Raw genomic sequence first — 23,643 nt, forward strand, 5'->3', positions numbered from 1 at the left:
TGCATACAGAATTCTTTTTATTTAACTTAAACCATGTAGTACTTTAACTACTAGAAAAAAGCAGAGTAAGAGAAACTAAAGTTGCCTTAGCTTCAGCCATTCAAAATAGACAAAGTTTCTTTTTTTTTTCATAATGTAAAGAATCCAGAGTATATCGCAGTAACAGGAATAAATTCTTACAACAGAATATACAAAAACATTTTGAAATTTTTTTCATCTACTGATTTTTTTTTATATAAACAGAGGATTTTTTTTTTTAGGAATAATTTATACACAGAAAGTCATTTTATGTAACAAATTGGCCATGTTATTACCTTTTTTTATACTTTTTTAAAAAACTTTTTTTAAACAAGAAAACTCAGAAAATGCATTATTTGCGATGCATCCATTCCATTGCGCCTTCTGGTTTGATTCTTTTTTCTCTTTGCCCCAGAGGTAGACACGCTGGCAAACCTCTCACCTCAACCTCACTGGCTTAGAAAGCAGACAGGTGTTTTCGCCAAGCACCTGTTCCACCTGTGGGTGTGTGTATGCAACGCCAAACATCTGAATGAACAGTTGAAAACAAAAAACCAATTGTTTCTGGACCTTTCTCCCATGTAGTGCAAAACATCCAGATGTTTCTAACGATGGAGATTTTGTGGAGTAGTGTAGACATGGCCAATAATCCATTGGGAGCGAGAGGAAATGGAGTCCGACTTAAACACATTTTTGTGTGTGTGTGTGTGTACTTTTTACGCAAAAGGACTTGTTTTGGACTGGAAAAATGTATCTTCGGTGTTCTGCCTTAAAGAAAAGAAATAGGGTCTCTTCCTTGTTAGAACAAAGCGCTAATCACGATATGAGGCATGTAAGCAAACGGCCTGTGCGCACAGAGTTATCATCATTAGCGTGATAAGTCTGCATGCTGTGATCACCGCTCCATCAGGTCCTTCCCTCTCCAGGCACTGCATGCCCACGGTGACGGCCCGACCAACCAAACCAGACGCTCAGGAGTGCCAGGGCCACCGCTGGGCTGCAACGCCTCTGCTGGGTGCTTGGCCAATGAGGCTCCTTCAGTCTTACACTCCAAAGGGAAATGACCAGTGAAAGATGATCCCCTTCCCAACCAGAGGGTTCTGGAAGACCAAGATACTGAAGATACAGAACTACTTCTTAAATCATCATCATTCCTTTGTTATAAACTAGGGCACAAAGCATGGGGGAAAAGAGGGTGAACCAACGGCCTGGGTCAGGGGGAAAAAAAAACAAAAACAAAAACTTTTTTTTTTTTTTTTTGGCATATTGTAAAGCTAGCTAGTAAACAGGTGTCCTAAAAAATGGATCACAAACACACATTTGCACACACAGAGGAAAAAAAGTGTCTTTAAATTATTTTCGGCAATTATAAACTACAAACATTTTATAAAATTATTCTATGTTCTTACAAAAATGCAATGAAACATTTAATTAGTTCTTGTAAACCAGATCTTCGTCAACTGACTACCCGTAATCTACTGGACTTAAGAGCCCTATTGAAAACACTAATGAGTGACTAATTAAAACAATGTTTACCAGAAAGATGTGGACATACACAAACGTGGACGTACAGATGAGTGATCATTATGTTCTTGCATAACAAAGTAAAACAAAACCCTAAAGTCATGCCCCAGAACTGACAACCGACCGTTGTGATGCAGTTCGCATTCTTGAACGATCTCACTTAACTGCAACGACCGTTTCCAAAGTAGGATGTCAGGTTTATTTGTTGAAACCAAATGCCCTTGGATAACTGTTGCGCCTTGATGTGGTCTGATACCGTCAGAAACCATCAAGTTCAAAACGTAGCCCACACTTCTTGCTAGCCCTGTACCCTTCTGCTCGCCACTCTGCTCCATGTCACGTCATGACCCTGGTACAGTGGTTTCCCGCTGCCTGATCATCCCACCCTCAAGGGGTGTTCATCTGCTTTTTCTCTAAATGACCAACTAGCCATCTAAGCCGGATGCCCAAAATGAAACCCTCTGGCCTGTCCAAGGTCTGTATCTTCAGCATCTCTGGCAACAGAGGTTCAATCTACACAACATCCTCTCTTGAAGTTCTCATTTGTGCCACCGACTAGTCAGAGGGGAGGAAGAAAGTTTGACTTTCATCACTGGTGCTTAGAGAATGGATCTGGTCCGTATCGCCCAATGCTGCTTAGCCCAGGAAATTAAAAAAACAAAACAAAAACAACAACAATGACAAAAACAGCCGACAAACACAGAAGTAACAGTAACAAAAGAACCCCAAACCTTAAATGCGTTTCTGGGACTGCTGGAATGGGCCAAGGCATACTGTGGAGCATTACTGTCAACCGGAGGGTGCCTATGTTTTGGAAAGGAGTTGCCTTTGACACTGGCCACCCCGGGGAGGACCCGGCAGTGACAGCTGAGGACCTTGGGCCAAGCATCCTAGCCTTCTCACCGATCTGAACTATAGTGTGACCTTGCCACAACAGCAGCCTGCATCACGCACAGCCGCCCACCGACGGAGGTGAGCCGCTGAGAAAGAGGCTTTGGTGGGACAGACTGGCCTAGAATTTGGCATCATACTCGGCTCGGAAATCTGTTATCCCGACCAAAACACACCATACCTCACGCCAAGCATTTTGCCGTCGGGTAGTTCCACAGTCACCACTTTTTTTTTTTTTTTTTTTTTTTACCAAGCCACTTTTCCTACCATTGAAATGTCGTCCCAAGTCCTAAGAGACAGGTTGGAAGGAGAGGCCGCTGCCGGCCACGAACACGGTCTTCCATCTTCCAAGGAGGAAGCTCATTCCAACTGTGTGTCAAACGTCACGACATCCCACAAAGGAGAGCTGGAGTGGTCTGGGCGTCACACGGCTGACGTTCGACAGTGTCTCCAGAACACGCCAGCTCCTGCTGCCTCGGGGAAGGGCTGTGTGTGCTAACGTTTTAATGCTCACATCAATTCCATGATGTGCCTCAGTGGTTCACGTCACTTCAAGCAGCGTGAGCTGCCGTCAGGAGGAGGTTGCGTGGAAAAATGCCACAACGCAGCTTGATTAAATTATGTGGAGCATACGAAAGAGAAAAATCAAGAAGAGGTGGGAAAATCAGCATAAAATGAGGCTAGAACTGCGGACAGATGATGCCTTGGTAAAGTCAAGGTGGGTGGTTTGGTCCAGTAAAATGACTGCACCGTCACGCAAGCAAAATTTTCTTTTATTTAAGTGTTTCTGAAGCTTTCGTTAGGATGGGCACTACGCTATTACTGTTTTCTTTCTACTTAAAGAGAAACCACCTACGTAAAACAAAGACAGAAGGACACCAACAACTCGAGGACAGTTGAAACAAAACCCTTAGAACCAGCTGAATGATCTGTAGAAATCCAGTTGTGGAAACCGGTAGGTTTGTGCAAAAGAGGAGAGGCTCCTATTCCCAGGGGTCACCTACAGTGCGGAAGAAGAAAACCCTGATCCGACAGTATTTCTCAGTGACCTTAAGATGCCAGGGGGCTGGGGCAAGAGAGTAGTGTGCTCGCAGGACGGAACTGCGGTGCGGGATCTGAAAGGAGCCACCGCCCTTCGGGAAAACCGCCACCGCGTCTCCCAGAGAGTATCACCGGTGCCTGCGAGAGCAGCGTCTGGAAGTGGGCAGCGCGCCGTCCGCCCGGGAGCAGCAGGTGATGGGATGGAGGTGAGGCCCCGGGCAGGAGGCAGTGCCACCCGGGGAGAAGGCCAGGCGCCGACCGCCAGCCCCTTCCAGCCCGCAGGTTTGGTCTCTGTTTTCCCCGGGGTGGGGGGGCGGGGGGAGGAGGAGAGGAGGGTGAGGTGGAGGAACAGTCTGGGGGGCGGGGCGGGGGGGGTAGCTTTTCTCCCACGTGCATCCTCGAGTGCGGGAAGGCCTGCTTTCTCGGGCAGGAGGCCTGGCAGGCCAGGGGCTCAAAGCGCTGATGTGGCCGCACCACCGAACTGAACCGGCGCAGGCCTGGGCCTCGGCGGCCAGAGCAGCGGCCCGAGACCCGGACACCGCACACGTACAGGTGCGGTTACGCCCAGAGACTGACTGCCCCCCCCCCCCGCCCCCCGCGGTGCTCCCTGTCCTCAAAACCTGCAAAACGAGCGCTCTTCCGGATGACAGAATCTGTGTGTCATTCACTCTGCGCAAAGTCCGTTTCAGTGACGGTCTGGGACAGCCGGGCGGCCTCCCCCCGCCCGCCAGGAAGGGAATCCTAAGGAGGAGCCTCTTAGGAGACCAAGCGAGGAGGAGGAGGAGGAGGAGGAGGAGGAGGAGGAGGAGGAAGAAACGAGACATCTGGGAGAAAGGCAAGCTGTCTGAAATGAGCGCAGAGGCGGGTTAGTGTTGCTTCGACCCCCGAATGCAGCCTCCTGGCCTCTCCCTGCCTCATGTGCTCGGCCTGTGGTGTGGATGAGGTTACCGATATCAACGGCATATTGTCAGGTGCTGAGAGATGGGATATGTATTCTTCTGTATATATACACATATAAAAAAGAAGAGTGAGGTAGATAAATGTTTGAAAACCAAAACCAAAACACGAAAACAAAACCAAAAAACCAAAAGAAACCCGAAAACTGTCCTGTCTTACACACACGCACACGCACACGCACACAAAACCCTTTCCTCAGTATTTAAATTCATCACTGGGGGCTTCTCTACAGTGATTGAAACTGGTATCACAAAATAAATTAGAACTCCTACATAGAATACCTTCTTAACTTTTTTTCTTTTTCTCATTTTTTTTTTCTTAAGGGAGAAAAACCATGGGGCAGAGGCTAGAGAACATCGCAGGACTTAAGGTACTGACCAGAAAAAGCACGACATGCTTGCTTTCTCGTGTTTCATCTCGTCACGACTAGCAACCATCAGACTTTAGCTTTGTTCCTCCTCGTAATTGAAACATTTCCATCCCAGAAGCAACTCGGGTGCTGTCATCACTCTGGTAAGAAGTGCTAAAAACTAAACAAAACAAGACCCCCGGGCCCCGAGGACTGGGATTCCTGGCCAAGGAGAAGCGAGCCAGCGCCAGGGCTCTGGTCCCTCCCCTGCCCCCCCACCCCCCCCCTCCCCCCGGGGAGCGCACCAGGCTCCAGGGCCATCGGCCACCATGGTGCCCATGCGTGCCCGACCCCTCCGGCACTGCACCCTGGAGGGGGTGGGGGTGGGGGGCTGGCTGACGCCCTGAGGAGGCCACCCCCATGGCTCCCTCCCCGCCAGTGCCCAGGAGGCCCCCCAGGGAGTTTCTGGTTCTGGAGACAGGTAGGTGGGTCTGGAGGGTGGTGGCGGAGGCCATGGAGGGGCCCGCCGGACCCCGCTCCGCTGCACCCTTGGACTCAGCAGCTGTTTTTCATGGGATGGAAGGATTAAATATCCATAAAAAAAAAAAAAAAAAAAAAAAAAAAAAGAAGTAATCCAAATGCCTAGCGTCTGCAGTTCAAACTGCTGTTGTACCCAGGAATTAAAAAAATAGAGATATGTGTGTCACAACCAAAACGAAGGTGAGGGAAAGTGAAGGTGAGACTGTCCAACAACGCGACTAGAAACACTGAACGAGGACGTGCGACGTATTTAACCTTTTGTTTTCTGACCTGAGTTTGCGTCATGTCTTGCACTGTAACAGACTCCAGCGCGGTGAGACAGCAGGCCGGGTGGGGGGTGGGGGGCGCTGCCTCCCTCGCCAGCCTCGTGCCCACACAGCCTACGGGTGAGAACGTAACTAACGGGCAGGGGGAGCGGGGAGGGGAGGGCGTATTTATAAAAAGGCATCAAACAGTTCATGGCAAATTATGTTCGAGAAGTATCGATTACTGGGAAGAGAGGAAGAAAGTCACGCACTCTAGTACAAAGCATAAGAAGTTTCTTGGAGTGAGCAGAGAGGGAAGGAGGGTAGACCTGAAGGTTTTCATAGATTAAATCCACAAAGATAAAGGACAAAAAAAATAGCAGCTTTTTTTTTTCTGTACAGACGTATAGATGAATATCTGAACCGTAAAAAAGTTATAAAAGTGACATTAAAGACGATGTGTATGCAAATGTTTCATGGTCTAACATAGAACTGTAAGACCCATGAAGAAGTCCTAGTAACAGAGAAAATGTCAACAAAGCTTAGAATGCTTGAATCCATTTACTGCTTTGCTTCTTACTGTTGTGGTGGTGTTTGAATTTCTTTTCCTTGCAAACCTGCATAAACAGTTGGGCTGAGTCCCTGGAAACCCCTTCCCATCTGTGTCCTGGGGGCCGGGAGCGGGGGGGCCAAGGGCGGGGGGGGGGGACAGGAGACTGGCACGTGGATGACCTTGACTCAAAGCCTGTCTTCCAGGCTCACGACAGGGCCTGTTTCCTCCACAATTCCGGGGGGCTAGCAGGTGGGGGTGGGGGAGAGGGGCAGGGAAGCCGGGTTCAACTTCTCCCAGTCTCCACCGAGAGAAAATCCCATCCTGTCCACTTCCCCCCAAACAATAGCCTAGTCAGAAAGCGATCAGACCTGTGTGAACGTAAGACTTGAAAAGAACGCCAGGGGCGACCAGATGGAGTGCATCATCCACGTGGCTCTTAAATGACGTGACTAGATACCATGCTCGCCCCATGCCTCTGGAAACAAGGAGATAAGTGCGGGGGTCGTGAGGGAGGAAGTTCAGGGTTTTGGCAGAATTTGGCAGCATTAAAATGGTGACAACCTTGAATGAATGATGGCCCTTTTTAAATCTCGTTATGTCCCTAAAAAGGTTAAAGATACAGTTAAAAAAATCCCGTCTCAAGGTGTTTTGTTTTGTTTTGTTTTGTTTATAAAGACCTACGGTGACAGGCAGGTGTGTACAGGGGCAATGGGGGTGGGGGCCGCAGGGAGGGACAGCCATTTCCTCAATCTGATCAAAAGGGCTTCCCAGCTGGGGTTGCGGCAAATGTTTTTCTATCATGAAGCAGAAAGAAAGAGAAAGGTGAGAGAGAGAGAGAGAGAGAGAGAGAGAGAGAAGGGGCGGGGGGAGAGGGAGGGAGACAGATAATGAGAGGAGAGACCGGGAAAGAGTGAGGAGACTCGATTCTCAAGTGTTCTGTTGCTATTAAGTGTTGTCATTAAGGTTCTTAAAGGCCCATGTCAGTTAAGGGTTCGGGTAGGGAAATAAAAAGCTGCTTGCATATTGAAAAAAGGAACATCCCAAATGTGTTTACTGCAGAGAAGCCGTCTCCCGTGGGCAGCAATGGCAGTTCTGAAGATCCACTGAGGTACAGGAGGCTGTGAATAGATTGTTAAAACTCTCTCCCCCCACCCGCCGCCGAGCGTGCACACACGTTACTGTTTGCACGGGATCCGGGATCCGAGGATCAGCAGGTCGAAGACTGGGGCAGAGGCAAGGCCCTCTCGTTCTTGCGTCCCCCGTTCATGTGCGCGTAAGGCTGTCTCTCGTCGAAGCTGGCTCGGAGAACCAGCACGCCGGGGCCCGGGCCGTTCTCGGCCTTGTGTCCTGAGTGTCTGTCGGGCAGCGGCAGGGAGGACGAGGAGGCGGAGGGGTCCAGGGGGACGCTCTCCATGTCCTCCGGCTCCAGATCCAGCTCCTCCGGCTCGGGCGGCTTGTTCTCCTCGCTGTAGTAGAAGGAGACCTCCCGGAAGCCGGGTTCCATCTCGTCCTTGATGCTGCTGATGATCTCCAGGAAGGAAGGCCTCATCTTGGGGTTGTACTGCCAGCACATGCGCATCAGTTCAAACCTGAGGCGGAGACAGACAGACGGTGGGCCCGGCCGCGCACGGTGGCTCCGGGGCCACCTGCTGTGGCCTCCCCCCACGCGCAGGCACTGAGAGCAGGGAGGCAGCTGGGCCATTTCTCTCTTGACCACCCGACTGGCCCCACGCCGCTTTCGCTCCGGGGACCCAGGACCCTCCCCGGGGCCAAAACCCAACCTCTCATTTCCTGAGGACAAATCTAGGTTTACACAGAGTCTGGCATGACAGGTGTTATGGGGACAGTGCTAAGAAATAAAAATACAAACAAAAACCTACAGAGCGTCCTATCTGAAGTGTCTCTTGGAGCCACCAGTGAAACATTACTTCCAGAATTAGAGTGCAGGAAGCCTCTGGTTTCTCACTAATAAGGCTTAAGAATGGGGGCACCTGGGTGGCTCAGTTGGTCGAGCATCTGACTCTTGACTTCCACTGCTTCCCTTCTGCTACTGTTGTCACCAGAAGATTCTATTCTCTGTTTTGTTTTAAAAGTTCTGGCTAAAGAGGGGTGCCTAGGTGGCTCAGTCGGTTAAATGTGCGACTTCAGCTCAGATCATAGTCTCATAGTTTGCGAGTTCCAGCCCCGCATTGGGCTCTGTGCTGACAATGTGGAACCTGCTTGGGATTCTCTCTCTCTCTCTCTCTCTCTCTCTCTCCCCCCCCCCCCCCCCCCCCGCTCTCTTTCTGCCCTTCCCTGCTTGGACTCTCTCAAAATAAATAAAAATAAACTTAAAAAAAAAAAAGGCTTAGGAGCGATCACAGCTATCCCGACAGTGACCCTCCCTTTCGTGCCACCTATGCAATTTCTAAGCTTGTTTCTGGGGCCTGGGGCCGGGCACGGCTGGCAGTGACGGGGGAAGGCCACAAGACAGAAGGAGCGTGCATCTAGGGTCTGAGGTCCCGGTCTAGCGCCGCCCAGGCTGCCTGCTGCCTGCCCCACCACCCGGGCTCTGGCCTCGGGTCCAGTCTGAGCCAAATGAATCAGAGTCCTATGAAGACGTGTAGCCAGATGCCAACAAGGTGGGAAGGTGCGAGGGGCCCTGCCTAGGCAAGCGGGCGGGCAAAGAACATGGCATGAAGCCTGTCCCGGGTCTCACCAGCTGGACCACGGTGGCACTTGGGCCACAAACCTCTGTGAAGCCTTCAGAGTCCAGTGGACCACAGGAGGTGGCCGTCCCCCGCCCCCCGCCGGAGAGCAGGAGGCTGCACAAGGAAGAAGGAGGGACGGTGTTGTGGTACAGCCAGCAGCCTGGACCCAGGGGAGGCCTGGGCTTGGACAAGGGTTCAGGATGACCAGGGGAGGAGGGCGTACTTCTTATGAACCCAGAATGCAGAGAGACCCAGCTGAGTGGACCTTGGGAGCAAAAAGGAGGGTGACTGACATCCAGGCTGGCCACAGAGCCAGAGGAGATTATGGTTCCGAGAAGGGGTTGGCGGGCGGCCCTTTCTCGCGTGAGCTTGGCACAGAAGAGCCTTCCCTTCCATTACTCTTCTCGCCAGAAGATACTATTCTCTGTTTGTTTTAAAACTTCTGGCTAAAGAGGGGCATTAAGCGGTTAAGCTCATGATCTCACAGTCTGTGGGTTCGAGCCCCACATGTGGTGCTGTGCAGACAGCCCAGAGCCTGGAGCCTGCTTCCGATTCTGTCTCCCTCTCTCTCTCTGCCCCTCCTCTGCTCACGCTCTCTCAAACATTAAAACAATTTTTAAAACTTCTGGCTGGGGCGCCTGGGTGGCGCAGTCGGTTAAGCGTCCGACTTCAGCCAGGTCACGATCTCGCGGTCCGTGAGTTCGAGCCCCGCGTCGGGCTCTGGGCTGATGGCTCAGAGCCTGGAGCCTGTTTCCGATTCTGTGTCTCCCTCTCTCTCTGCCCCTCCCCCGTTCATGCTCTGTCTCCCTCTGTCCCAAAAATAAATAAACGTTGAAAAAAACAAAACAAAACAAAAAAAAAAACTTCTGGCTAAGTCAGAGTGGCCAAAATGAACAAATCAGGAGACTATAGATGCTGGCGAGGATGTGGAGAAACAGGAACCCTCTTGCACCGTTGGTGGGAATGCAAATTGGTGCAGCCGCTCTGGAAAACAGTGTGGAGGTTCCTCAAAAAATTAAAAATAGATCTACCCTATGACCCAGCAATAGCACTGCTAGGAATTTACCCAAGAGAGACAGGAGTGCTGATGCATAGGGGCATTTGTACCCCCATGTTTATAGCAGCACTTTCAACAATAGCCAAATTATGGAAAGAGCCTAAACGTCCATCAACTGATGAATGGATAAAGAAGATGTGGTTTATATACACAATGGAGTACTACGTGGCAATGAGAAAGAATGAAATATGGCCCTTTGTAGCAACGTGGTTGGAACTGGAGAATGTTATGCTAAGTGAAATAAGCCATGCTGAGAAAGACAGATACCACATGTTTTCACTCTTATGTGGATCCTGAGAAACTTAACAGAAACCCATGGGGGAGGGGAAGAAAAAAAAAAAAGAGGTTAGAGTGGGAGAGAGCCAAAGTATAAGAGACACTTAAAAACTGAGAACTGAAGGTTGATGGGGGGTGGGAGGGAGGGGAGGGTGGGTGATGGGTATTGAGGAGGGCACCTTTTGGGATGAGCACTGGGTGTTGTATGGAAACCAATTTGACAATAAATTTCATATATTGAAAAAAAAAAACTTCTGGCTAAAGAAGACACTTTTCAATAAAAACAGCTAAATGGAAGGCTTGACTGACCACTTGCTCGTTTGGCCTCAGGGAAGAAGCCCAGGCGGCACGGAGACCAGTCTGCAAAGACAAAGCCTAAGCCAGCCTGGCCAAGCTACCTTGGAAGTCCTGCGGGGAAAGGTGTCAGTCTGGCCCGGGAGGGAAGAGTACGTGACCTGCAGGGAGGGTGGGAGCCTGAGAGAGGCTTTCTGCCTGTGTCGCTGCCGGGTTTTAGAAATCAGTTTTTGCAGATTATGTTGTACTGGACCAGCAACACCCATCTGTTCACATATGTCTGTGGCTGCTTTCAAGGGACACCTGCTAGGTGAGTAGCTGGAACAGAGACTACCTGGCCTAGAAGCCCAAGATACCGGCCGTGTGGCCCTTTATGGAAAACGTTTACCACTCGTGCTCTAGCAGAAAAAGATGTGGACAAAATACGAAGACCAGATTTTTCGCCTTGGCCACGCCGCTAACCATGTGGCAGGGCTAACCTTTGGTTGATGCACCCAGTAACACACAGGGTGTTGGGCAGGCGGGGTTTTGTGTGTGTGAACTGCTTGAATCCTCTCAAGTCCTAGAAGTAGGTGCATTGTAACATGTCCCCATTTTGTAGATGAAGCAGCAGAAACACCAAGAGGGTAAATAATTTGTCCAAGGTCCCCAAACTGGTGAGGCGGGAGCAGGATGGCATTCTCTGCGAAAGAGTATGGTTGTGCTTTGAAAACCACCTACCTCAGGAAAAGGAATTTTCTCCACCTCAACAAGGGAAACCATGGTCCCCCTAGGAGAGCCGTTCCTGTCCTCATAGTCACCGTGTGACAGCTCCTGCCTGGGGTCACGTGGCACACAAGCCTGCCTTCCCTTACCTCCCTTTGCTGCCCAAGAGAAAGGACTCCCTTCCCACCCCCCACCCCCAACAAATGGGGCCATAAATACTCGAAACCCCTCTCTGTGGCTCGGCTGTGATTTCCTCTCTGGCTGACTGACTCGTCCCTGAATAGAAGCGCAGCCAAGGCCAAGAACATGTGATGTGCCCTGGCTCAGTGCCCCTGTGGCCAGGGGGAGGGGGGGAGGTGCTGAGAGGTGCCACCAGTGACTGGAGTGACATCAGCACAAACAAACCATGTGATGCCTCTGTTAAAGCCTTCCAGGGCTGCCCATAAAAGGAAGTCTTTCTTACTCTGTAGGACTCAAGACCTTGTTTACACTATCTCCACAAGAAAACTTTCCAGTAGACTCTAGAAGGATTTATGAGCTGATAAAACTCTTCTTTAAAAAGGCACATGTTTTCCCCCTCTCTCTGCCCCTCCCCTGCTTGCTCGCTCTCTCAAAAATAAATAAACATTAAAAAAATTTTTTTAAAGGCACGTTTTAGAACTAGCCCGTTCTGGAGCAGTGCTTTACCCAAGGCCCCCTCGTGGGGGGTGAGGGGATGTGCAGACCCTCCACCCGGGGCAGGAACAGGACCAAAGGGGGCTGCTGCCCTGCTGTGAAGCCACTTCACAGAGGCAAGTGGGACCCGAGGAGGTGGTGTGAGGGAAGAGGGACAACTGTCCCGGCCCCTCCCATCCTGCACATAGGGGGCCTCAGGATCGCCACCTTCCTCTAGGCCCTGCTGCATGCACGCAGGTGGTGATCACAAGCCCAGGTGTGAGAGGCAGCCCAGCTTCGGCCCCGTGACAACCCAACCGATGCAACAAAGACCAGATTCTAGAAAGGCCCTGCAGGGCTTGGCACACCCCTCCTCCACCTCCTCCTGGCAGCCTAGAACAGCCAGGATTGTCTTATGAGCCGCTTCTCAGCGGCGCCTGCCAGTGGGACGGCAGGCCTGCCCCTCGCCTTGTCCCATGTCACTCTGGCTTTGGACTGAGACCAGACTCAGGGCCCAGGTACCACGGGACGGCCTGTAGTTGCGAGGCCAAGCACGCACCAATGGCCCTTCCTGACTGTTTGGATTCTACTCAAGCACCCTATTCCCACACAACCAGCACAGGATCACAGCAAGGGGGAAAACCATATTTGAAGACTACAAGAACCACCAGAGTCCCCTGAATGTGTGTCAGTCTCCTCTGTGAGTTCGTGACTCTCTGGGGTAAAAAGTTCCAATTCTTTCCTGCGTTGTGTATACTGAGCACTGCCCTGGCAAGGATCTGGACCTGTGGCACCGTGGAAGTTTTACCGAAAAAGACATGGCTTCTTGGCCCAGGGCTTACAGCTCGCTGCACCTCTGCTCGAGCCCTCTCCTGCAGCATTACAACCCGGTCCTTCTGCCACCCAGCTTCTGAAAGCTGGGGCCTCGCCTCGCAGCCCTGTCTCTGGGACGTCAGCGGTCGGCACGCAGACACAGGCGCTCAAGGACACTCGCGGTGGCGGTACAGAGACGAGAGCTTAAGAGAAGGTTAAGGACAGGCTTTGTCATCGATTTAAAGCCTGAGTGCTCTGCGCGGTTGAGGGGAGAGGGATTCTTGGCTGCTCCAGAGGAGCCCATCCCACCTGCTTGTAGTTACCACCAAGACGCTGCTGCTGAGCCGAAGCCCCCCCACAGCCGCTGCACGCCAGCCCCCAGGTTACCCTACTGGTGCCCGCTCACACCTCTGGAGCCACACAGTGGCAGTGGTTTCTTTCCCACCTGGGCGCCCAGCAGGGCTTTTGGGCAACGCCCAGGAGCTCAGTGACGTTCCTCTCCTCTGGCAGAAACGGGAGTGCGCTCTTTTGTGCCCCGTAACAAAAGAACCTCTCTCCCAGAACACTTCTTCTTTACGTAAGCTCATCAATAAATTCAGATGAACAACACGGACACTCCCTGCGCCATCAGCTAACCTCCTTCCATTCTGTTGTTTTCTTCGGAGGGAGAACAATTTGCCAGGGGGGTTCTGGAGGGCAAAGCAGAAATGCCTCCGGAATTAAACACGTAATATCCAAGAGTAACCTCTCCATGTGAATTTCCTTGTCACTCTATGCTGGGAACAGGAAGTCTACCGCCTTTCCCATGGCAGGTGGGCTGCTTCCCAGGCATATTAAATTAATACCAAAACTCCAGTCACCGGGAGGTGGATCAACTTTAGGGAGTCCCAAAGTTTCTCAGAGGCCGTTTCTCTGAGTCAAAGAGACAGCTCAAAAATAAAACCTCTCCTCCCGCTACCCCAAACCACACGAACAAAACCGACACCTGCTTTCTCGGACTGTGGCTAAGCTTCCTACACCACCATCAGCCCCAGGATCAGCCTCTATTCTGGCACCAGACCCTCGGATGCAAACTCAGCAGGCATCACTCCTTATACTCCATTACTGAGATTTTTTTTTTTCTCTGAAGGAAGATTTTTCTTATAATGAGCTGATAAGAATACAGTGACCACACTGTTCATGGAGAACAGTCACCTGTGAGGCAACCTGGGAGTCAGTGGGGTGTGGTACCCAGCCCGCAGTGATCCCCACCTCCTGGGGTTCATGCCTCCCGTAATCTCCTCCCACATCACAGAGGACCACCCCTGAGGTTTGGCCATGAAGGACACTGTGGCATCTGCTCCGCTCTGGAGTCCTTTGCTCTTGGGCAAGCTACAGGCCCATGGCCCAAAACTAGCCTACTGTCCAATTTTTTTGGTGAGGCCTCTGAGCTAAGAATGGTTTTTATATTTGTAAATGGTTGAAAAAAAAATCAAAATAAGAATATTTTGTGACATGAAAATTATGTGAAATTCAAATCTCAGTATCCCCAAGTAAAGTTTTACCGGAGCACAGCCACACTCATTCACGTGGCATCTGTGACTGCGTTTGCACAATGAGATCGTATGAGACCACAGAGCTGAGAACACTTCCTATCTGTTTTTCTAGAGGTAAGTTTGCCAAGCCCTGCTTGGAGAAGCCAGCTGCATGCCACTTGCAAGTGGGTCCCGGCCCTAGTCAAGCCTTCTGATGACTGGAGCCTCGTGAGAGACCCTGAGCCAGAGCCATCCCGCTAAGCCGCTCCCAGGTTCCAGGCCTTCAGAAACTCCATGAGATGGTAAATGCTCATTGTTGGGTTTGGGATAATGACCCACTGTGTAAAAAACTAATACAGGTGCACAGAGGAAGCGTTTCCATGCTAGGGAAGAAAACGTGAGGGGCGCCTGGGTGGCTCAGTTAGTTAAGTGTCCGACTCTTGGTTTTGGCTCAGGTCATGATCTCACGGGTTTGTGAGTTCAAGTCCCCGGTTGGGATCCATGCTTGCAAAGCCTGCTTGGGATTTCCCTCCTTCTCTTTCTTTGCCCCTCTCCCCTGTTTGTGTGCTCTCTCTCTCTCTCTCTCCCTCCCTCTCTCCCTGCCTCTCTCTCTCTCTCTCTCTCTATATATATATATATGTGTGTGTGTGTGTGTGTATACATGTAAATTAAATGTATTATTATGTACCTATTTAATATAAATGCAAATTAATAAACATGTACTAAGTGACTTTTTGAGTCTCTTCTAACTTTGGGTTCTGAAACCTGAAGAGGCTAACTGGGAAGGTTCTTGAGGGATCTGGGAAACCCCATCCCCCCTCCCTGACCCATATACACGGCCCTCTGAGAAATGGGGCCTCCTGTCATTGGTGGGTCTACTCTGCACCCCATGTCCAGGCCCATGCAGGCTTCCTAGTCCAGCCCCAGGCTCAAATGATCAGGGGGCTCCCCCACCCTCAACACACACACACACACACACACACACACACACACACACACGTAGATGCCAGAATGCTGCTTCCCCTATGGCAGTCTTGGGTCCTCTTTCTTAATTCCATACCAGCTATCCCTGGGCTTCAGCTGAACAAATATTGAGAAGCAGCAGTTAGGAAGCATAAGGCTCAGCTAATGCACTCCAGAAGCACGGGGTGCCGCACCGAGTCCCCCAGCCCAGAGGTCCTACAGCCGCATGGTCAGAGCCATGGGAACAAGGCCTACCACATCGACGTGGATTCAGTTTTGGTAGCAACAAAGTGCTTCAGAAAAAATACACAAAACCCTGGTTTGTTGATGGACAGTGGTTTCTGCTTCCCAAGCTGTGGTAGTCCGATTCTAAGATGCTCCCCCACATTCCTGCCCCTGGGGTCAACGCCCTGTATAACCCCTCACCTGAATGTGGGTCAGACTAAGAAAGATGATGGGGTTTCACCTCGTTATGGAGTTTTCTCATCAGCTGACTCTGAGTTAACTAGAGAGTTAAGGGAGATGATCTGGGCTGGATGTGGCTTAATCAGCTACAACGAATGGTAAAAGCAGCCGAGATTCTGTTGCTGGCCCTGAAGAAGTAAGCCACTCCGGTGGGAGAAGACCCATCCTCCGGAAGGCCAGCGGTTCTGCAGCCCTAGGCATGAGTCCTGCCGGAGGCCCAGAGCCTCAGATGCTGGCACCCCCAGGCTACGTCTGGATTTCGGGCTGATGAGACTGAGCCAAGGGGCCGGCACACCCGTGTCCAGAGTCCTGACCCAAGGAAACTGTGAGAGACTCAAAGGAGCAAAGGTTTCAGGACTGTCGAGGCCAGTTTCCCTGGTCCCCAGCGGACGTGGTATCAGACTCATAGTGGCAAACCCACCACCCTGAGGCCTGGCCTGGGGCCCCTGCTCGCTGGGGGCCTGGTGCGCGTGCAGGTGGCATATCTGTGGGGGGGGGGGGTCTTCCACACAGACACAGAGACGGCCTGACATCTCCTCCGGGGTTGCTCCCAATGTGAAGCCACACCTGTCCTGAAGAACATTTCTGGAAAATTCCGGAACTGGTCCTGAGGCATGAGTGGTAGCCTACCTCTACCCATTGGGATCCAGAAGACTCTCTGAGCCCTGCCTTAACGTCCACGTGGAAAACAAGTCCACACTCTCTCCCTGCTCCTGTCCTGCACCCAATGACCCAACCACAGAACACCTTCACAGCCTCGTCTGACTCGTTCCTCCTGTGAACAGTGAGGCCCTCTCGCCCTCGACAGCTCTGACCTGCGCCAACAAGGAGCGCGACTAAGGATGCTGAGCAGCGAGGCCCAGGAGGGATCACGGACACCCTCCCATCATCGGACAACCTCAGGAACAAAAAGCGGAATGTTCTTGTTGTTGTCGTTAAAAAGAAGCGGTTTGAGGTGATGAATCTGCCAGCACCCAAAGCTGTGCACCCCCGGGGCTGTGTCAGGGCCCCCTGACGGGCCAGCTGAACCACATTCCCGGTCCCCATGGGTCACTGGGTGAAGCCCCAGAAAGCGTGTTGCTTTCACAGCTAATGACTTTGGTCAGTACTCAGCAGAGAAGAAACCTGGGGGGGGGGGGGGGGCGCCACGGTGGAGGCGGCACGCGGTGGGAAGCGGCCTGAGGTTTGCCCTACGTGGTGCCAGAGCAGTCGTGCCAAAGGCTGCAAGAGGCTCCGGGATTTGGCTTAAGAGCAACCAGTGCCATGTTGTTGCCCCCTCCCCCACTTTTTCTTAAACTCTGCGTGGATCGCTTTGGTCAAATACTTCCCAGAGATGTCTGGCCTGAGACCCCAGGTGCAAACCAGGACTAAAAGATTAAGGGAGATGCGGTGAACTTAAGGTGGCTCCGCAAAGGCCCAGGGTCCTTCCATCAGGATAACCCCCTTCCAAACTGCACCCTGCCCCCTCATCTCCACCTGCCGGGCTGCAGAGACTGGCTCTAAGAACCACCCATCTTGGGTGACCCAGGAAGGGTCATCGAGGAGGGGAATCTGAGGGAGGGCATCAGGGGCCCAGGCGTACGTACAGCATGTCGGGGCAGTTGTCCGGCTTGTCCAGAAGGCCGCCCTCCATGACGAAGCGAAGCACTTGCTCGTTGGACAAGCCCTGGTACGGCTGCTCGGCCAGCGTGGCGATCTCCCAGAGAACGACCCCGAAGGACCTAGGGTGAGAGAGGGGACGTGAGGGCTCAGAGAGGGGCGGGCAGCCCTCACTGCCCCTTCCCTTCCAGCATTTCCCCACCCCGGGTGCTGAAAACGTGCCCTCGGCGTGCTGACTGAGCGAGCGTCCTCCAGTGTGCCCAGCAGCGGCGAAGCGTGGCCCTTGTCTTCCCACAGTGTGGGCAAAGCTGTAGCAGGGGGTGGTTTGCAGTGCCCCCTGAATGACTCAGAAGCACCTGCTTTCTCATTTGAACGCCGGGCAGGTTGAGTTCAGGGCCTGGTCCCAGCCACGGGCCCAATAGGGCAGTGTCTCCCAAATGTGCTCTATCCTCTAATTAAAGGCAGGTCCCCAGGCCCTGCCGGGACAGTGGTTTAGTGACCTCGAATACAGCCTGGGACAATCAAGCCATTCAACAAGCTCCCCTATTTTGGAAACTTGTACCCAAGTAGCTCTCAATGCTGGCTGTGGAGTGAGTCTCCTGGCAAGTTTAGAAACATTTTTTTAATGTTTATTTATTTTTGAGAGCGAGAGAAAGAGACAAAGTGCAAGTGGGGGAGGCGCAGGGAGAGAGGGAGGCATAGAATCCGAAACAAGCTCCAGGCTTTGTGCTGACCCCCACGCAGGGCTCGAACTCACGAACCGTGAGATCATGACCTGAGCTGAAGTTAGATGCTTAACCGACTGAGCTACCCATGTGCTCCTAAATATTTTTTTAATGTTTATTTATTTTTGAGAGAGAGAGAGTGAGCGAGTGAGCACGAGCAGGGGAGGGGCAGAGAGAGAGGGAGAGACAGAATCCAAAGCAGGCTCCAGGCTCTGAGCTGTCAGCACAGAGCCCGATGTGGGGCTCGAACCCACAGACCCTGAGATCATGACCTGAGCCAGTTAACAGACTGAGCCACCCCCGCACCCCTCCTGGTGAGTTTTCAAAACATACTGACGCCTGGGTCTCTGACCGCAGTTCTGACTTCCACAGGTCTGGAGGGTTAGAAAGCTCGGAAGGGGATCTCACAGGTCCAGTGGGGCCAGTGGGGAGGGAAGCCCTGTGGGAGTGAGCTGGGGAGCTGCCGGTCTGTGACATGTGACGGGGGCTTAGTCTCACAGCGAGAGAAGCCAGGAGCACAGCATTGGCTGACGGCGGGCTGGCAGGCAAGGAGGCATCCTTAAGAAGAGTTTAGCTGAGGGGCAAAGGGGCCAAGGCATAAATTCAGCAGCGGGGGCAGTGAGCCATTCCGCTATGCATACAGTTTTGCCTGCTGGTTTAGAAGATCTAACTGCTGGAAAACAAATTAAAATACGTGGACACGCACACAGAAAGTTCAGACAGATAATGTTTAAAAGGAGATTCTGTAACCTGCAAAATAAAGGTGGCCTCCCAACACTGCCACCTCGCACGAATTTTCCTCGGTCTGTGTGCCTTTACACTCAGTTCATTTCAGCAGAATAAAGCAGGCTCGTCGGCAGCAAACAGCCCGAGGGGCTTCCGACAGGACTGCGGAAGGGCCAGGGGGTGCTAGTGGCAGAGCCACACTGAAAATTCTGGGGCCTGGCGCTTCCCACCGAGAGCTCCCGGGATCCTGGCCCGGAGCCTGAGCCAATGTTTTATTCACTGCTTCAGCTACAGCTACTTTTCTGTGAGCAAAAGGTTTCTGTACAGGGGCGCCTGGGTGGCTCAGTCGGTTAGGCATCCGACTCTTGATTTCAGCTCAGATCATGCTCTCACGGTTCTTGGGTTCGAGCCCCATGTCCGGCTCTGCACTGCAGCGTGGAGCCTGCTTGGGATTCTCTCTCTGCCCCTCCCCTGCTCGCAAGCATGCTCTTTCTCTCTCTAAATATAAATAAATATACATTAAAAAAAAAAAGGTTTCTGTGCAACTTTGTACTAAGAACAGATATCAGACATAAATAGAATCTTAGCAGAGGACCGACTCACCCAAGGCCCTTTTTAATTTCCAGTGACCAAGAAATAGCCTTTATATTGCACAAGAGACCTAGAAAAGCCAAAGACCCAGAGGCCTAAGTGTGGCTGAAGGCACACTTCAGAGGCTTGGGCTGAAAGCAGCCAGCTTCTCCACAACTCTGGTGCTGGGATGTCATACTGGAGTGGGCCTGGTCACATCGGCAGCGTGCCTCGGAGCTCCCAACCTTCATGTCTGGAATGTGGTACAGTGCAAGGAATGACAAGTGTGGCTGTTTTTACTGATTGCAGGCCTGGCCTGAGGAATCCTCTGAGAACAACACAGTTCCCCCCCCAGAGCCCCTTCTCCTCCACAGACTCTGCCGGTGGGGCCAGCCCCTCTCAAGCAGCCCATTCTCACTCAACGGCTCCCGCACGGACTCTTTCGGCTCCCGGTGCTCTGTTTCAAGCTCCCGGTCACTTGGCTATCCATAAACTTCCCGTGTCTCAGCCCAAGCTCTGCCTCTCGGTCCTGTTCTTCTGGCCTCAAGTAGCTGGTGTCCTGCCTCACTTGAGCAGTCAACCCAAGGCCGTCCTTCCCTCGGCCTCCTCAGGATCCACCACGGCACTGACGGTCCTCCTCGGCCTATAGCACTCTTCCTTTCTGGTGCTAGCACCGTTCACGATGCGGCCTGATGCTCTAGCTAACATGAACATCTTAAAACAGTCTCCCGTGTCGCTCTTCCTTCAGAAGCTTTATGCGTCTTTGCAGAACCTGAAGAATCAGGCCCAAGCCCCTGACACAACATCTGAGGCCTTACTTGCTCTCTCTCCACCCTAACTCCCTCAAGAAGTCCCACCGTCTTTCGCAAGCGTGTCCTGCCGCCATAGCCTCTCTCGGCATTCCCGCGGTCTAGAACCTGCATCCCCACTGCCTTGTAAGTGACACTCCTACTTCAGGGTGCCCCACGGCCCCGTCTCTTCTGGCCAGGCTTTTGTGACTCCAACCTGTCAGGATCACTTCCTCTTCTCCACAAGGCTTCACCCTTCCAGGACAGGGAGTCGGTCTCTAGTCGCCCTGTTCTTGCACACACTGAGCATTTCCTGGGCCCCACCAGGTCCTCACGGTCACACGCATGAAGTCACACAGCAGGTAACAGGGCTGGCCTGGAGTGACTCCTGTGTGATGTCAGTATTCCTCGTCAGGGAGGGCCACTCAATGCTGGAGTCTGGTCACCCTTCACGGGAAGTGACCGGCCGAGTCCAATGAATGAAGGCTGAACCATCTCTACCCCACACCAAGATGCCCCCCTGGCATCACTAGTTGCCGCAGGAGCCGTGTAAACATTCAGCGAGCTACTGCAGGCCTAATAGAGAGTACAGACACTCCAAAGCAGACCGCACCTCACAGGCTGAGCAGCCAAAGCCCAGAGATGCCCCGTGGTTTGACCAAGGCCACACGGCCAGACAGGGACACTAAGAGGCAAAGCCTGTGTACTTTTCAAAGCAGATGATTTACAACGGCATGGGCGCTGGTTTCAATGCCTTCATATAGTACCGAGTCATGAATTTTGTGGACAGGTTTCATCTGTAAACACTAGACAAATGTCTTTGCATGACATCTTTTCTAAAAGGCGAAAGATTTATGCGATCTGAAGAGAAACCAGAGTATGTGTGACGTCTTTTCCAATCATGAGCACTGGGGGGTTTGCCCCGAAGAAGGTACAACTTGATGTGACTCTCACACATCACTGCCACCTGGGGCCAGCGTTCAGGAACCACACCTCAGCACACCACGACAGGATCATGTCTGTGTCCCACCCACCAGCAAATTGAGACCTACACAGATCTCCACATTCCCCGCTGACGTGAATTAGCCAGTAAAGAAGCAAATAATTTTAAGTGGGTGCGGGCCTAGGTATTTGTGGAAGTTTGGAAACCTTCTTAGTAAGTCAAGAAATGAAGACTGTTGGAGGGTGATCCAGACGCCCAGGGAGGGGACACACTTGTGGGCTCCAACTGCCTAGTTTTTTGCTTGGTTCCCTCCATACCTGGAGGGCACACTTGTGTCTTCTAAGCCAAAGGAATCATCCTGCAAGGACACGGTGCTACGACAGAGCTGCAGGAGTAGGAAGCACAGAGCCCGAGGGCCTGGGAATAAAATCTCAGAGGGCACTGGGAAAATGTGGAAGTGTTCAAACTAGAGAAAAGAGACCACTTCCTTGTGACTCCAAGGCCCGTCTCGTCAAAAACAGATGAGAGCATACGACTGTGCTACAGAGGAGGGCCAACGGGTGTCACCAAGAGGCGGACTTAAGCATCATATGAGAAAGACCTGCAAAGAACAAGGGCGTCTTAAGAGTTAGGGTGGCTTGTCCTTGTGAGGGAGAAGACAAGTAGTCCTGGAGACATTTGAGCAGAAGCCTAACCACTAGCTGTCAAAGAGGCCACGGGTGGGATGTGGGGGCTGGACACAACCTTGGGAGTGCCTCCCAAACCAAAGATGCTGAGGTCTCTTTGACACAGTCAAATACAATTCTCTGTATCTCTATCTAGAGTTTCAACTATTTGGGAACACCTGTTTTGTGCTATTGAATACAATCTAAGGTGACTCCCATTCCTTTGACAGGGAGGGCTTGAGATCCTAGGCAGCTGAGGAACCTTCCATATTCACCAAGTCCTGGCCTACCCTACCCATGTTACCCTCAAAGGCTGTGTTACAAAAAAAAAAAAAAAAAGAGAGAGAATTTAAAGCACTGTTAATGCCTGAACACTGAACGGAATGATTATCAAATAGACACTCTTGTTTACATACACATATTACTCATGCTTAATGTCGATGCCGTCGAGTGGGAGAAAACTGGCATCGAACCCCCTGCATGTCCCTCTGTTGCTGCTGCTGGTGGCATTCGTTGCTAACCAGGGTTTGGGCAAAATCAGCCTGTGAGATATTAATAACTCTAGTTTTATCTTCTCATCCTGCCTCTGCTGTCCCTGGCTCGCACGGTTTTCTCTTTTATTGTACTACAAGCTGACCTCAGAGCTTTGGGAGGTATAGAGGCTACAATAATCAGATGCATGAACAGACCTTCTCTCCCCATCATCTCTACATCTAAAAATGGTGGTGAGCACTTTGATTTGACAGCAAAGAGCTAACTATCTTGGACAGGCCGACTGCAAAAACAGATCTCGTACGTGAACTCGAGAAGCAATCACGCTTTGCCGGGTCGTATTCAAATGCTATTTCCAATTTGCACCTGTCTTCGTAGTGAGATCCAAGGCCCTTGAACTATGAAAGGTTCACGAGGTTAAAAAAAAAAAATGATGTCGGTCACTATTTAAATAGCTCCTCTATGTGGTCGTCCAGACAGTTGAGTAAACAACTCCCATTTCCTTAACACACCAGCAATGGGACCTCCCGAGAGGACAGCCAAGAAACTAGTTGACGTTCTAGGAGGTAGATGTGCCAGGGCCTCAGCCTGCCAAGGACCTCAGTTGTATTTCAGAACCTGGCCTCCTCTCCACAGTGTTGCTGAGGTATCACAGGAAACAGCACTACTGAGAGTCCTCTGTACTCCTCAGCTAAGCTTTCTACCCCAAGATACGTTATTGTGAAGGGAGACATTGTGCTTTCTACCTCATCCCTGGGTCCACAATGGTGAAGTCCTTTGAAAAAGGACAGACAGCAGATGGGACCAATGAGAGAACACATCCAGACTCACAAGCTTTGGGTGTGAACAAAGGAATGTCTGCAATCCGGAGTTGTAATTAGGTGAGGCAGCCGCACACACACCACGTTATCTATTTATTGGGAAAGATGGAATGAGGGCAGGTGGCCAGGGGAGAGGTGAAGTTTTCGGACACGTCCCGGCCCCTGGTGGTCTGTCTCTCAAGGGGTCCTCGCCACTTACTGAGTACTTAAGGACTGCAAGAAATGTGGGTCTCACAAATTCTTTAGAGCCCACAAATGCCCGCTGTCCTCAGCTAGCCCACTGACAACAGGAGCCCTTCAACCGTGCGGGACTATGGCCCACACAGCGCTTGGCCAAAGCTGGAAACGGGGTAACGATGAATAGAGACCAGTAGAAACATAAAGCCCTCGAGACAGAGCCAGTGGGATCTGTGGAAGCTGGAGGGCTCTGGGCTCGCATTACAGAAGGAGACTCTCATACCAGACGTCAGAGTGAGTGGTGAAGACCCCATCCTTGAGGGACTCGGGTGACATCCAGCGCACAGGCAGCAGCCCCTTCCCTCCTTTCCGGTAATAGTCTGTCTCGTAGATATCTCTCGTCATACCGAAATCTGTAAGGTGGAGAGAAGGCACGAGAGTGACGCACTTTGAGCAGCTCTCAGGGCGGAAGCAAAGATGTCCCATCACAGCTGTGGGGCACCCACGGGTGAGCCACACTCTCAGGAGGCTGGGTATCAGCATTTACAATTGTATAAGGCAGAATCGATAAGGGATGACTGATCGATT

General features: G+C 51.7%; 1 protein-coding gene across 1 annotated transcript in view; it reads right to left on the reverse strand.

Annotated features, from left to right (window-relative positions):
• IGF1R (insulin like growth factor 1 receptor) overlaps positions 1-23,643 on the reverse strand; it is a 309,821-nt gene continuing 286,178 nt past the window's right edge. The window contains exons 19-21 of the mRNA XM_043554778.1: positions 23,339-23,468; positions 17,136-17,270; positions 1-7,707 (exon numbers count right to left, since the gene is read on the reverse strand). Of these exons, the coding sequence (XP_043410713.1) occupies positions 7,326-7,707; positions 17,136-17,270; positions 23,339-23,468 (647 nt within the window). The 3' untranslated portion in view covers positions 1-7,325. The remainder of the gene's footprint in view (positions 7,708-17,135; positions 17,271-23,338; positions 23,469-23,643) is intronic.

The sequence above is a fragment of the Prionailurus bengalensis genome, chromosome B3, assembly GCF_016509475.1.
Source record: "Prionailurus bengalensis isolate Pbe53 chromosome B3, Fcat_Pben_1.1_paternal_pri, whole genome shotgun sequence".
Classification (NCBI taxonomy): domain Eukaryota; kingdom Metazoa; phylum Chordata; class Mammalia; order Carnivora; family Felidae; genus Prionailurus; species Prionailurus bengalensis.